Source organism: Lemur catta, chromosome 14, assembly GCF_020740605.2.
Source record: "Lemur catta isolate mLemCat1 chromosome 14, mLemCat1.pri, whole genome shotgun sequence".
Taxonomy (NCBI): domain Eukaryota; kingdom Metazoa; phylum Chordata; class Mammalia; order Primates; family Lemuridae; genus Lemur; species Lemur catta.
Window position 1 is genome coordinate 66,535,035 of NC_059141.1, and position 16,561 is coordinate 66,551,595.

Here is a 16,561-nt window from a genome sequence, read left to right on the forward strand (position 1 = left end):
CAGTAGTTTCTTTTTTTGTTGCATCCTTTCCTGGTTTTGGTATTCCCATATCCTCTTTACCCAGTTTCCTGCAATTGCAATATCAATTGATATTGATAAGGTCAAGATATAGGACATTGAGTCCCAAGAAGGATCCCTCCTGTTGATCTTCTATAGCCACACCCACTTCCCTCATGCTGTAGCTGCACATCTGTTCTTCCTTTCTGTAATTTCCATTTTCAGAAATAAATATATATGTGTATGTGTTTGTGTGTGAGTGTGTACATGTAAAATTATATAGGATGTAGCCCTTGGGAATGGCTTTTATCATATGTCATATTTCTCTGGGGATTCTTCCAAGTTGTTGCACATATCAATAGTTCATTGCTTTTTATTGCTGAATATTATTCCATGGTATGCATGTACTACATTTTGCTTAATAATTTACTTGTTCAAGGACATAGGGCTGCTTCCAGTAGTTTCCTACAAGTAAAGCTTCTCTGAAAATTCATGTACAGGTTTCTGTATGTACTTAAGTTTTCTTTTCTCTGGGATAAATGCCTAAGAATGCAATTGCTGGATTATATTGCAGTTGAATGTTGGGTTTTATAAAAAACTGACAAACTGTTTTGCAGAGTTACTGAAAAATTTTGCATTCCCACCAGCAATGCATTCAGTTTCTTCTCATTCTCCCTAGCATTTGGCATTATTATTTTTGTTTCATTAGAGTAAAAAATTGAACATCCACTCTTTGTTAAGCATTGTAACATTTTATATGAAATATTATCACTTAAAGCTTCTAATCTATATTTTTTCTTTAATTGAAGGTTTTATTGAAATGATTGTAGATTCACAGATAGTTGTAAGAAATAGAGATCTGTCCACACTTTGCCCATTTTCCGTCAATGGTAATGTATTGAAAAAGTATAGTTTGCTCTCACAATGAAGATATTGACATTAACACAATACACCCGTCTCTTTGCATACTTTCCCAGGTTTACTTCTAGTCGTGTGTGTGTATTGGGGGTGGGTTGGCTTGTGGGATGGTGTTTGTGCTTGTTTATAATTTTTTCAGACGTTTAGGTTCATGTTCCCCCACCACAGACAAGGTACCGGACAGTTCTAACAATGCAAAGATCCCTCCTGTGTCCTTTTTATAGCTGCACCCCCTTCACCTCCTAAAATCCCCCAAAGCCATGGAAATTATTAATACTGTTCTGTTCTCCACTTTTAGAATGTTCTCATTTTTAAGATCTAATGCAAATGGAATCATAGAATATGTACCCTTTTTGAGGTTCACTTTGTAAAAAAGGAATTTTACAGAGAAAAAGTTTTTAATTTTATTGAGGTTCAATTTACCGATTCTCCACCCATGATTGATTGAGGATTGCTTCTGTTTCTCCAGCCCTTCTGGCTTTACTTGTACATGAATTATTGTACTCCCACAGCCAGAAAATAGTGCTCTGGCAGATTGATAGGAGTTTTCAGTAAATACCCACATGTTGCCTGTCATGGTGAGTGCCAGGGTTATATGGGCGAGGTGCCGGCAGTGTGTTCTTCGATCCGCCTGTCACACTAATCAGATTCACTGGCCCCCCACCTAAAGTCCACCTGTCCTGGTTCTTTTTCTTCAATGGAGTGGTTAGCCACATTTATTAAATGAAAAAAATCAAAATCAAAATACTGACTTACAGCAGTAAGTGGAAAGCACGGGCCCTGCTGCTGCAACCAGTTGCAATGCTACATGTATGGACATCATATTCTTCCCTCAGAATCTATTCTAGATTTTCTTTCACCCTTGGCCAGAATATCTGGGGTTTAGATTGTCCGCCCTCTAGGCTAACATTGATTTTTATACTTGGAGGGATCTGAGCCCCTGGTTACCATGACCTTAAGGGACCATGGCCATGGATGCTATAATTTAATTTACAAACTTATTACTTGCCTGGAAGACTCATGCATTGCTACTAAGAGCCTATGTCCAATTTTGGAAGCTATTTTGGTGTTTCTTATATTGTTAAGACGTGTCGTTAATTTAGCATTTTCAAATCAAGTCATATACCCTAGAGAAATGAATGTTATATCTTCAGAAAGACTTGTACAAATGTCGATAGCAGCTTTATTCATAATAGCACTTACTTCAAAAAGACACAAATGTCCTGCAATGAGTGAAAACTGTGTTTTACTTTTACAGTGGACTAGTACAAAGCAATATAAAAGAATAAGTCAGTGATACATGAAAGAGCATAGATGAAAGTGAGAAAGATATTGAGAAAAAAAGACAGTTCAGAAAGAAAAAATCACACACTGTGTTTCATTTAGCAACAAGGAGTAGTAATTTTTGATGCCAGAAATAAAAATAATTGTTTTCTCTTGGTGTAGGATATTGACTGGGAAGGGGCATGAGAAATTATTGGTGAAATGGAAATGTTTTCTGATTAGATTTGAATAGTGGATCCCTGGCTGTTTATATATGTAAAAAGTCATCCGTCTGTACAGTTAAGATTTGTGGCATTTTATAATATGTAAATTATACCTCCATAAAGCAAATGTTGGTTTAGAAAGCAAAACCAAGAAAAAAAGTAAAGACAACCTGATTGTAAACAAGCATTTTTGCTGTTTAAGCCCGTCTTTCTTGACAAGTGTGGTCTGGAATTTTACAGATTTCATAACCCTGGGGCACCCATGCCAAATGTACCTCTGACATCTTTCAGAGTCCAGTGCAGATACTGAGAATGATGGCAGTATGTTACAATTCCCAGTGATGTGGTAATTACAATGTACTTCGCTGAATTTTTCCATTCACAAAAGTTAACAATTAAATGTCCCCCGGGATATGTTGTCATTTTTAGTTGCTTTCATTTTTTCATTGTCCTCTAGTGAACTCTGAATTTTCCAGGGGTGTATACTTTGAGACCCTAGTGTCCTCATTGGTGATGATAAATAATTCTGTGATACATATGGCATGAGGGCATTTACATGTATTTTCACTTCTGACTGCAATGATGCCATCTATGCAGAAAGGTGAAAAGCAAGTAGTTGATGGGAAAGTGAGTACCAGGGGCCATGAGCAAGGCAATTTGACCTTTGCTGTCTCTTTTTCCTGAGTCTGTTTGGGCTGTGTTCACAGAAGGAACCAGATATAATGTTTGTGATGGACTGTGTCGTCATGTCCCATAGTAAGAGTATGAATACGCTGAGGAATTCTAAAGAGTCACTCCAGCAGATGCTAGTGCAGATTTGGTGCCTTTTGTGTTGTCTTAATGGTCTAGAATTTATCATCAGGATCAGCATGAGGGAAAGCACAACTGTTTGGTCTGCAAGGTTTTCAAATATGTGTCTTTCTTGAAAATGATTAGCCTTAACAATTTCCTATTGAGTTAAGACATGAGCCAACCACTGACTTTTGTACAGGTAAAAGATAAGTACATCTCAAGTAAGAGTGGTCTTTTTTCTTTTTCCTTTCCATTATCGTAGAAGAAAGATCCTGGTTTGTTGGAAAAAAAAAAAAAGAATCACATGATCGAAGACGACGTTTCCTGTGAGCTACATCTTGGTGAGTACTTGACCATGGGGATGATTTGCAATCTAATGGGTCAAATATTTAACCCAGAGGCTAGTTATGTTTAAGCCAGTATTGTGGATCACATACAGTGAAAGCAATAGGCTTGGCCAAAATCAAGAACTAAGTAAGTACAATTTAATTATGGTGAGTGAGTCACCAGAGCACTAATTTCTGACAGAAGCCCAGACCCATTCCCCAAAGATTCAGTGTTATTTCCTCTGGTTTCTGGCTAGGTACTGGCTTACTAAACAATGACTGTTCCCCTAGTGTCTGCAGTGGGCACCCAGGTGTGATTCTAACCACACCGGAAACTTCCAACATACCAACATTCCACAAAAAAGCGAATGTTTAAGGGTGATTTATGACTAATAGCAGAAGAAAACACTTCCATTCTGCTGGGTTGATAAAAGAGGGGGATGTTGGCTCACCCATTGTGTGTTTATGCATTGAGTCTACACAACGAAGTCATGTAACTGTTTCTCCCCCATCTTTCGATGCAATTTCCTTTAAACCTATGGGCTGGGTAGCTATGGATACTATGAGAGTGAGCTTTCCTGCTCAGTCTAGGGTTGAGAGAAGAACTCAGGCTAAATGTACTTCAGGAAATAATCGGGTTGGAACATGGTAATAGGAACACGGCTTTTTCACGCTTTCTATCTTCAGAGGGCTAAAGGCAGCCCATAGTAGTGCTACACAGAATGCATGTCATATTTGAAGTGCAGAAACTTACACTGTGACCCCATGAAATAATATTTTCTGTGGGATGACAGCCTTCAGTATTACCTGTTAGTTTTATTATTTTTGTCTGCAAAAGATAATGATTTCATTTTGCATTGTGTACCTTGTATGGAGTATTATTGGGAGATATTATTTTCCAGAAAAGTTAAGCTCCACAAAAAATTTATTCTCAAAAACAAAACCAAAAATTAAACCTTCAATTTTTACAGTTTATAATGTTAAATGTCCAAGTAATTTTTAATAAAGTATGTAAAAATTATTCCTTTTTCAGAATAGCAAATGCAAAGAAATAGTGTTTTTTTTAAAAAATAGTGACCATCCATTAAATTCTTTTTTCTTCATTGATAGTGTTTTCTGCCTAGAAGATCAAAGCAGGCTGATGACAGACAGAGAAATGGACATAACGATAAAGGTGAGGAATGAAACAACAGTCCAGAAGTTCATCCTGGAGGGGTTTCCTGCTGTCCAGCACCTGGGGAATGTGCTGTTCCTGTTGCACCTGCTGGCTTACCTGGCCTCCGTCATGGGAAACACGCTCATAATCACCATCACCTGAGCTGACCATCGCCTCCAGACACCAATGTATATTTTACTCAGCAGTTTTTCCTTCTGTGAGTGCGTTTTTATAAGCACAGTTATTCCTAAACTGCTGGTCATCTTTCTTTTAGGAAGGCAAACAATTCCCTTTACTGACTGTCTCACACAAGCCTTTTTTACTTTATTTCTTGGGGCAACAATTTTCTTTCTCATGGCTGCCATGTCTTTGGATCGCTACCTGGCCATTTGCAAACCTCTGCACTACCCAAGCATAATGAATCTGAGGGTTTCTTTCCTTCTGGTTTTCTTCTGCTATACTTTGTCCTTCTTTGTCATCACTGGTCTGGTCGTCAAGGTTTCCCAGCTGTTCTTCTGTGGCCCCAATGTCATCCCTCATTTCTTCTGTGATCTTGGCTGCTTAATTCATCTCTCCTGTTCTGACACCAGATCTACTGAAATGTTGGCCTTTGGCCTCACATTGCTTATCCTGTTTTCACCCCTCATGATAACCATCATTTCGTATAGCAGCATAGCCGTCACAATCATGCGTCTCCCGTCAGCCAAGGAGCGGCAGAAAGCCTTCTCCACCTGCTCCTCCCACCTCGTTGTCCTCTCTCTGATGTATGGAAGCTGTGTCTTTATATACATGAAACCAAACCAAAGGGACAGGCTGGACTCCAACAGAGAGGCTGCTCTTGTGAACACAGTGGTGACCCCGCTGCTGAACCTGGTCATCTACACTCTGCGGAACAAGCAGGTTCACCAAGCTCTGAGGGATGCTCTGTCCAGGGTGAAATTGCAATAATAGGATCATAGGTCGTTGGACAGCGAATTGAGCTCCTTGGTCATGTAGTTCATTTTCCCACCATGGCGGAAAACTTCTCCATATATTCTCTGTGTAAGGTCTTCTCGGTTATGCTAATATTTGTCTAGATGTATACTCACTTATCTTGCAATTCTATGCCTTTCATATTTGAAAATTCAGATTAGTTCTCTATATTGTGATAAAATTTTCTTCCTTCATTTCTACTCATTGGTTTTATGTGAATTCAATTCAATCAACATTTATATAAAGCCCAGTACAAGTAAACGAAATAATACAAGTCTTTAACCTAAGCATAAGAAAGTTATGAATCACATTTAATAATTGCTGTTCATGGTATAGTCTTATGCTTGAACACTCTGATACCTAAGAACAAATACATAGAACCCCCCCTTTTTTTACCACTGTATTTATTGATGGCAAGATTTGAAAATTGCATGAAGTCATCATATAATATCCTTATAAAAGTGAACGATAATTCATTAATTGTTTCTGTCTATGTGAATCAATGAGCAGTAACTTACTAAGTTTTCTCTTTGGTTGTGTTGGTGTTAGAGATATTAACAGCTTTGTGTAACTCCAGGTTGTTAATGTGGGCACTTTCACTTTGTCATCTTTTAGCTTTGTCAAATTTTATTTATAAAGGTGTCCATAGTACTTCCTTGAACCATAAACAAAATGAAAAACATTTAAATTTGTGCATTTTTCTCCTGTAATTGATGTTGCCAAGCCCCAGATCCAATAGGTTCCAGAAAGGTAGGAGGTCCCAGTATCAAATTCTTTCCTCCTGTGCAAGAGAGATGTCTTCCCTAATATGGCTTTTTTTATTTTTTTATTGTTATTCCAGCTAATCATGGGAGTACAAAAGCTCAGGTTATATACATTGTCCATGTCCCACCCATTCCCCTGAGTCAGAGCCTCAAGCGTGACCATTCTCCAGACAGTGCTCCTGGCACTCACCATGTAGTCATACTTCCATCCCCTCCCCCCACCCCCCACCTCCCGGAGTCAGCACCTTCAAGTATGACCATTGCCCAGATGGTGCGCAACGCACTGGTCATGTAGGCATACAGTCATCCCCTCCCCCCATCCCCTGTCTCAGTTTGATATCCAATTGGTATCCTTCCTCGATGTGCATTTAGGTGATGATCAGGGAAACCAATTTTCTGGTGAGTACATGTGATGCTTGTTTTTCCATTCTTGGGATACTTCACTTAATATAATGGGTTCCAACTCTCTCCAGGAGAACCAAAGAGATGTCGTATCACCGTTATTTCCTATAGCTGAGTAATATTCCATGGTATACATATACCACAGTTTACTAATCCGTTCGTGGATTGACAGGCATTTGGGTTGTTTCCACATCTTTGCAATTGTGAATTGTGCTGCTATAAACATTCGGGTACAGGTGTCTTTGTTATAGAATGACTTTTGTTCCTTTGGTTAGATGCCCAATAATGGGATTGCTGGATTGAATGGTAGGTCTACTTGAATCTGTTTAAGGTATCTCCATAATGCTTTCCACAGGGGTTGCACTAGTTTGCCGTCCCACCAGCAGTGTATGAGTGTTCCTGTCTCTCTGCATCCCTGCCAACATGTGTTGTTTTGGGACTTTTTGATAAAGGCCATTCTCACCGGAGTTAAGTGATATTTCATTGTGGTTTTGATTTGCATTTCCCTGATGATTAGGGATATTGAGTATTTTTTCATATGTTTGTTAGCCATTCTTACTATAGAGAGAACTATGAAACACTGAGGAAGGAAATTGCAGAACATGTAAATAGGTGGAAAACCATACCATGCTCATGGATCGGAAGAATCAACATTGTTAAAATTTCTATACTATCCAAAGTAATCTACAGATTCAATGCAATCCCTATTAAATTACCAACATCGTTTTTCTCAGGTTTAGAAAAAATAATTATACACTTTGTATGGAATCAGAGAAGACCCCATATAGCAAAAACAATTTTAAGCAATAAAAACAAAATGGGAGGTATTAATTTACCAGACTTCAAACTATTCTACAAGACTGTGGTTCTTAAAACTGCCTGGTATTGCCACAAGGGCAGGGACACAGACCAGTGGAACAGAACAGAAAATCCAAATATAAAACCATCCTTATATAGCCATCTAATCTTTGAAAAAATAGACAAAAACACACTCTGGGGACAAGAATCCCTATTGAATAAATAGTGCTGGGAAAACTGGATAGCCACATGTAGGAGACTGAAACAGGACCCACAGATTTCACCTCTCACAAAAATCAAATCACGGTAGATAACAGATTTAAACTTTAAATGGGAAACGATTAGAATTCTAGAAGAAAATGTAGGAAAGACTCTTACAAACATTGATCTAGGCAAAGAATTTATGAAGAAAACCCCTAAGGCAATCACAGCAACAACAAAAATAAATGAATGTGACCTGATTAAATTAAAAAGCTTCTGCACAGCCAAAGAAACAGTCATGAAAATAAACAAACAGCCTACGGAATGGGAAAAAATTTTCGCATACTACACATCAGATAAAGGACTGATAACAAGAATCTATTTAGAACTCAGGAAAATCAGCAAGAAAAAAATCAAACAATCCTATCAAAAAGTGGGCAAACGACATGAATAGAAATTTTTCAAAAGAAGATATAATATGGCTTTTTGTGTAGGTCTGCGAGTGTCTTCTAGGTTAAGCTAAATTGTGGTTGATATTTTATGCAACAAAAATAAAAGAACTCGTAATTAGAAAAGTTTAAAATGATAATGCATGTGTTAATAATAAAAATGGATTAAAATGGAGTCAGTTTCTGTGTTTACAAGTTCATTGAAGAAGTTCTTTCCACCCCAAGGCAATTGTAGTAGAGGAAACTGTGTGCCTGTCACCACTGAGTCCTCATCTGCATGGTGTGATTTGATTTTTTTTTATTTCATCATATTATGGGGGTGCAAATGGTTAGGTTATGTATATTGCCCTTGTTCCCCCACCCCAAGTCAGAGCTTGAATCATGTCCATCCCCCAGACGTTGTGCATCTCACTCATTATGTATGTATATACCCATCCTCCCCTCCTCCCTCCCATCTGCCCCACATGTTATGAATATTGTGTGTATTTAGGTTTTGTTCATTTAATACAAATTTGATGGTGAGTATATGTAGTGCTTATTTTTCCATTCTTGGGATATTTCACCTGTGATTTGATTTTTTAACAGTGTTTTTTATTTCAGCATATTACGGGGGTACAAATGTTTAGTTTATATATATTGCCTTTGCTCCACCTGAATCAGAGCTTCAAGCATGTCCATACCCCAGATGGTGCACACCACATCCATTAGATGTGTATATACCCATCCTTTCACCCCCCCACCTGCCCGACACCTGATGAATGTTATTAATATATGTGCATTTAAGTGTTGATCAGTTAATACCAATTTGACGGTCACTGCATGTGGTGCTTGTTTTTCCATTATTGTGATAGTACACTTAGTGGAATGTGCTTCAGTTCTATCCAGGATAATGTATTTTAGAAGAAAGGGATTTGATATTTAGTGTGTCTGATTTAAGTCCATATTTTCCTTTCATGCTTGAGAATTAGTTGTATGAAAGGCATAGTCTGATCAGAAAGGATCTTAGACTTTTCAAGGGTGTTAGGTGATTGAAATTTTTATTGTTGGGAATAGCTTGAGTATAAGCTGTTCTGGAGGTTATTGTCTGCCAAGGAAAGCTGTGTCTGTGTCTCTCCTGTCTTCCAAAAAGAAGTCAGGCAGGCAATTTCTAAACCTAGTCTAAGTACAGGGAGCTCCTGGGAGTGCAGACAACATGTACCTTCATCTTGGATGTCAGAACTCTGGACTGCATTCTAGTAAACCCATAATCCAGCTGGAAAAAATCACTGTAAAAGCCCATAGGGGATGAAAGAGCCCTTCCAACAAGATGGGATTCTGAGCCTAATCTTTATCTAATATCCCAAAAAACAAAGCTAGGATCCCTATGGTGGCCTTTCTTTTATGTGCTCAGAAAAAAAAAAAAAAAAGATAAACTCTCTTTTTTAAAAAAATTAAATTACTTATTTTGGTATATTGACGATTCACATGCAGTTTTTTAAGAATAATACAGCAATATCCCATAACCTCTTTACCCAATTTCCTGCAATGGTAACATCTTGCAAAATATAATATAGTAACACAGCCAGAAAGTTCATATTGATAAGGTCAAGATACAGGACATGGGGTCCCCACAAGGATTGTTCCTGTTCATCTTCTATAGCCACACCCACTTTCTTTCTGCTGTAGCTGCACATCTGTTCTTCCTTTGTGTAACTTTTCCATTTTCAGAAATAAACATATACGAATGTGTGTTTGTATGTGTGTGAGTGTATGTATGTAAAATTATATAGGATGTAGCCCTTGACATTGACTTTTTCCATGTGTCATAATTCTCTGGGGATTCTTCCAAGTTGTTGCACATATCAATAGTTCATTCCTTTTTATTGCTGAATATTATTCCATCATATGCATGTACTACATTTTGCTTAATAATTTACTTGTTGAAGGACATATGGGCTGTTTCCAGTAATTTCCTACAAGTAAAGCTTCTCTAAATATTCATGTACAGGTCTTTTCATGAACTTAAGATTTCTTTTCTCTGGGATAAATGCCTAAGAATGCAATTGCTGGGTTGTATGGTAGTTGCATGTTTGGTTTTATAAGAAACTGACAAACTGTTTTGCAGAGTTACTGAAAAATTTTGCATTCCCATTTTCTTAACTGAAATGCATGAGTGACTCAGTTTCCTCTCATTCTCCCTAGCATTTGGCATTATTATTTTTGTTTCATTAGAGTAAGAAATTGAACATCCACTCTTTATTAAGCAATGTAACATTTTATATGAAGTATTATCACTTAAACCTTTTAAGCTATCTGTTTTCCTTAACTGAAATTTTTATTAAAATGCCTGTAGACATACAGGCAGTTGTAAGAAATAGAGATCCATAACCATTTTGCCCATTTCCACCTACAATGGCATTTTGAAAAACTATAGTTTACTATCACAATGAAGATATCGACATAACACAGTCCACAAATTCTTTTCCCAGTTTCACTTGTACTCGCGTATTTTGTAGTGTGGGGGGTGCAATTGTCTTTGTACTTGTTTATAATTTTATCACGTTTAGGTTCATGTATGACCACAGTCAGGATACTGGACAGCTCTAACAGTGAAAATATCCCTCCTGTGTCCTTTTTATACTTGCACTCACTTCACCACCTCAAAGTTTGCCCCCAATGAAATTTCTATTCTGTCCTTCATTTTTAGAATGTGCTCATTTCCAAACTGTTATGGAAATGGAATCATACCATATGTAATCTTTTGAGATGGGCTTTAAAAGAAGAAATATCGTAGAGAAAAAGTTTTTAATTTTACTGAGGTCCAATTTACCAATTCTCCACCCTTGATTGATTGAGGATTCCTTCTGGGAACATTCATTCTCTTTACTTGTGAGTGAATAAATGTAATTCCACAGTCAGAAAACATTCTCTGGAAGAGTTTGCAGGTGTTGTAGTAAATGTCTGCAGATTGTCTGTCAAGGTGAATGCCGAGGCTATATGGGTGGGGCACCAGCAGTGCGTTCTTCAATCCACCTGCTACACTAATCAGATTCACTGGCCCAACACCTTAAGTGGACCCTGTCCTGGTTTATTCTTCAATGGAGTGGTTAGCCACATTTTTGAAATAGAAAACAAAAATCCAAAACACTGCCCTGCAGCAGTAAGTGGCAAGCTACAGTCCCTCCTGATGCAATTGGTTCCAAGGCCACATATATAGTCATCATCCCCTTCCACTATCATCCATTCTAGATTTTCTTTCACCCATAGCCAGAATGTCTGTTGGTTCAGTTTGCTTGCCATCTAGGGTAACACCGATTTTTATGCTGGAGGGGTCTGAGCCCCTGGTTACCATGCCCTTAACCGATCATGGTCATGGATGCTATAATTTACTTTCCAAAGAGTTATTACCTGGAAGCACTAAGAGACAGCCTAGTGAATCCCATTAGTTTCAGACACTATCCAGTCCTATTCCAAAGTCAAAGTCTGGGTGTCCTTGAGTTTTGCTCACAGTTTCTGCTGCATCAAGTGATAAACATGTCATAAGGTCACCGGACCTTCCATTTCTGACCACAGTGTATGAGTATCTCTCCCCTTCTGGAGAGACAGGGAAGTAACTGGTGACATAAGGACACTCATTGAATCCTAATGGAGCTGTGTTGATCGGATGTCAGTAGACTGAGAGGGTCTCCACTCTGGGTCTGTCCTGTGGTGGATCCACAGCAAACTGGTTTGTGTCTGACCAAGTGTTCACAACTGCCCATCACTTGCCCACTGCCTTGCAATGGTCTTGATCTGACCAAAGGTCATCAGGCTTCTGTCCTTTATCCACACCCCTGAAGCTTTGGCTTGCCCAAAGTCTGAGCAAGCACCTGGTTGCAGGACATTCCCTCTTCACAGCTCATTTTGAGAAGTGGCCAATTACAGGAGAAGCATTTCCTGTAAGAACACCTGATTTTGCCAGCTGCTTACTTGCACTTGAGGCTCTGCTTCCCAATAAAGTTTTTGCTGTCCCGGCTCGCTCCTGTCCATGAAAGAAAGGCCTTATCTGTTTGATTTTGAGATGCTTGCAGATCCTGCAATTGGATCATTCTCACTATTGAAATAAATAGATACTGAATAAATTCTGTCCTTACCTAAGTCTGGGTTTGTGTTTATTTGATACTGTCCATGTGTGCTGGTGAAGTTTAGAATGGACAAGTTTTGGAGCTACAAGGAATAACTGTGACTCATCATTTCTGCCAGTTTGAGCCATGTTTCCTGTGATTGAACTTTATCAGCTTAGGAATCTAAGAGTTCCATAGGACTAAAACTTTGATTTCTCTAAATTTCAGAAAGCTCCTACACACACAAACATACACACACACACACACACACACACACACACACACACACACACACACAAGAATTTGGCATTTCTTGATCTGTTGAGGACATTATGCAAATATAGAATTTTAAGTTGAAACAAACAGAGGTATGTCAATGTTAATAATTTCCTCCTCTATTTTTTTTTACATCTTGTTCTGCAACTTGCTTTTTCTTTGTTACACTTTTATTTATTTTTTTTAATTTCGGCATATTATGGGAGTACAAAAGTTTAGGTTACGTATATTGCCCTTCCCCCCTTGACTGCCAAATCAGAGTTTCACATGTGTCCATCCCCTAGGCCATGCAAATCACACTCATCATGTATGTATACATCCATCTCCTTCCCCCTTTAATATCTGCCCAACACCCAATTAATATTATTCCTAAATGTGCTTAGGTGATGGTCAGTGAAATTAATTTGATGGTAAGTACATGTGGTGCTTATTTTTCCATTGTTGTGATACTTCACTTAGTAGAATGGGTTCCAGCTCTTTCCAGGAAAATACAAGAGGTGCTAAATCACCATTGTTTCTTATAACTGAGTAGTACTCCATGGTATACATATACCACTTTTTATTAATCCACTCATGTATTGATGGGCACTTGGGTTGTTTCCACATCTTTGCAATTGTGAATTGTGCTGCTATAAACATTCGAGCGCAGATGTCTGTTTTATAAAATGTCTTTTGTTCCTTTGGGTAGATGCCCAATAATGGGATTGCTGGATCAAATGGTAGGTCTACTTGTATCTGTTTAAGGTATCTCTATTTTGGTTTCCACAGAGGTTGCACTAGTTTACAGTTCCACCAGCAGTGTATGAGTGTTCCTATCTCTCTGCATCCACACCAACTTTTATTGTTTTGGGACTTTTTGATAAGGGCCATCCTCACTGGAGATAAGTGATATCTCATTGTGGTTTTGATTTGAATTTCCCTGATGATTAGAGATGTTGAGCATTTTTTCATATATTTTTGGCCATTGTCCTGTATGCCAATAACAGTCAAACTGAGAACCAAATCAAAGACTCAGTACCCTTCAATATAGCAACAAAGAAAATAAAGTGCCCATGAATATATTTAACTAATGAGGTAAAAGATCTCTACAGGGAGAACTATGAAACACTGAGGAAAGAGATAGCAGAGCACGAAAACAGGTGGAAAACCATACCATGCTTGTGGATCGGAAGAATCAATATTGTTAAAATGTCTATAGTACCCAAAGTGATCTACAGATTCAATTCAATCACCATTAAATTACCAACATCATTTTTCACAGATATAGAAAAAATAATTTTATGTTTTGTATGGAACCAGAGAAGACCCCATTTAGCAAAAGCAATTTTAAGCAATAAGAACAAAATGGGAGGTATTATTTACCAGACTTCAAACTATACTACAAGGGTGTGGTTATGAAATTAGCTTGCTATTGGCACAAGACCAGAGACACAGACCAGTGGCACAGAACTGAGAATCCAGATATAAAGCCATCTTCATATAGCCTTCTAATTTTTGACAAAGCAGACAAAAACATACACTGGGGAAAAGATTCCTTTTCCGCTTAAGAGTTTACTAAGGGATGAATGGATAAAAAGGATGTGGTGTATGTACACAATGGAAAATTATTTGTCCATGAAAAAGAAGGAAATTTTGTCATTTGCAGAAACATGGATGGATCTGAAGGACATTAATTTAAGTGATATAAACCAGGCACAGAAAGACAAATATTGCATTTTTACACTCATATATGGGATCTAAAAAATTGATATCATCGAGGTAGTGAATAGAATGGTGGCTACGAGAGATTGGTAAGGGTGGTGGGAAGGGGTAAAGAAGAGGTGTTGGTGAAGGGGTAATTCTGTTAAATAGAAGGAAAAAGTTCTAGTGTTCAATAGTGCAATAGGGCAACTATAGTTAACAATAATTTATTGTATTTCAGAATAGGTAGAAGTTTTCAAATGTTCCCAACATAAAGCAATGATAAATGTTTCTGGTGAATCATGTCACAATTACCCTGATTTGATCATTATATGTTCTATGCTTGTATCAAAATATAACATGTACTCCATGAATATGTACAATTATTATGTATCAATAAAAAATTTTAAAAAATCAAATCATGGTGGATAACAGACTTAAGCTTAAGGTGTCAAACTATTAGAATTCTAGAAGAAAATGTGGGAAAAACTCTTGTAGACATTGGCCTAGGCAAAGAATTTATGAAGAAGACCCCAAAGGCAATCACAGCAACAACAAAAATAAATAAATGGGTCCTCCTCTATTTGTTGTCAGCCTAAAATAACATTTTAGTATTTGAGAGAGAAAAGAAGCAGAAGCAAGTTCTAATACCTGTGAACTACAGCCAGGTGAATACGTAACCTCCATGGGAGTGTATGTCCAACAGTTTATCTGTTGTAAACCAAAGCCAGCCTTTCAGGAAATGCAATGTTAGGGCAGTGGATTAGGCCACATCAGACAACATTTTTAGACAACTAAGCCCAAAATAGCAGAGGCTTCTGTGGCACACAAAAGAGAATTTAAAGGGGGAAAAGGAGAGAAGGCACATGAAAAAGTGGGCAATATTATTAGTCATTGGCGAAATGCAAATAAAAACCATGATATCACTGCTTATGGACTAGGATGGCTGCAACCAGAAAAATGGAAAATAGCAAGCTTCAGGAAGAGCATGGATAAATTGGAACCCTTCCACAGTGCTGGTGGGAATATACAATGGTGCAGTTTCTTTGGGAAACAGTTTAACAATTCCAGAAATAGTTAATTATGGAGTTAGCAGAGTTACCATCAATTCCACTTCTAGATATATGTCCAAGAGAGATGAAAAGATATGTGCACACATAGCAGATGCGAGTGATATAGAGGCATCTCCTGCTTAATGTCAGTAATCCATTTCTGAACATCAGACATGGTCAGTGAAAACACAAACTGGGATCCTACTTCCTGTTACTGTGAATGGGAAAAAACTATAATCTGTTTTATTTCATATTTTTATTGTTTTATTACTATTTCAGCATATTGTGAGTGTATCTGTTTAAGGTCTCTCCATATTGCTTTCCACAGAGGTTGCACTAGTTTGCAGTCCCACAGTGTATGAGTGTTCCTGTCTCTCCGCATCCATGCCAACATTTGTTGTTATGGGACTTTTTGATAAAGGTCATTCTCACTGGACTTAAGTGATTTCTCATTGTGGTTTTGATTTGCATTTCCCTGATGATTAGAGATGTTGAATAGCTCATTTTTTTAAATCACCATTTTGTGGATATACCACAGTTTATTTATTCATTTACCTACTGAGGTGCATCTTGGTTGCTTCCAGTTTTTGGTGATTATTATTAAAATTTGTGTCAATATGTGTGTGCAAGGTTTTGTGTGGCCATAAATGTTGAAATTAATTGGGAAATTATCTAGAATTGAAATTCTAGGTTGTATGGTACTACTATATTTAGCTTTGTAAGAAACAGTCAAATGCTATCCAAAGTTGCTGAACCATTTTACAATTCCATTAAGAAAGAATGAGAATTGCTGTTGTTCTGTATCATCATCAGCATTTGTAATTGTCAGATTTTAAGATTTTATTTTATTTTATTTATTTTTTTTTTGAGACAGAGTGTCACTTTGTTGCCCGGGCTAGAGTGAGTGCCATGGCGTCTGCCTAGCTCACAGCAACCTCAAACTCCTGGGCTTAAGCGATCCTACTGCCTCAGCCTCCCTAGTAGCTGGGACTACAGGCATGCGCCACCATGCCCGGCTAATTTTTTTTTCTATATATATTTTTAGTTGTACAGATAATTTCTTTCTATTTTTAGTAGAGACGGGGTCTCGCTCAGGCTGGTCTCGAACTCCTGACCTCGAGCGATCCACCCGCCTCAGCCTCCCAGAGGGCTGGGATTACAGGCGTGAGCCACCGCGCCCGGCTAGATTTTAAGATTTTAGTCATTCTA

At 38.0% G+C, this 16,561-nt stretch overlaps 1 protein-coding gene across 1 annotated transcript; it reads left to right on the forward strand.

Annotated features, from left to right (window-relative positions):
* The first annotated feature begins 4,661 nt into the window (after window positions 1-4,661).
* On the forward strand, window positions 4,662-5,624 carry LOC123649757 (olfactory receptor 6C74-like). The gene is given in 1 exon segment (XM_045567932.1): window positions 4,662-5,624. A coding segment is annotated over 1 exon segment (963 nt).
* The last annotated feature ends 10,937 nt before the right edge of the window (window positions 5,625-16,561 follow it).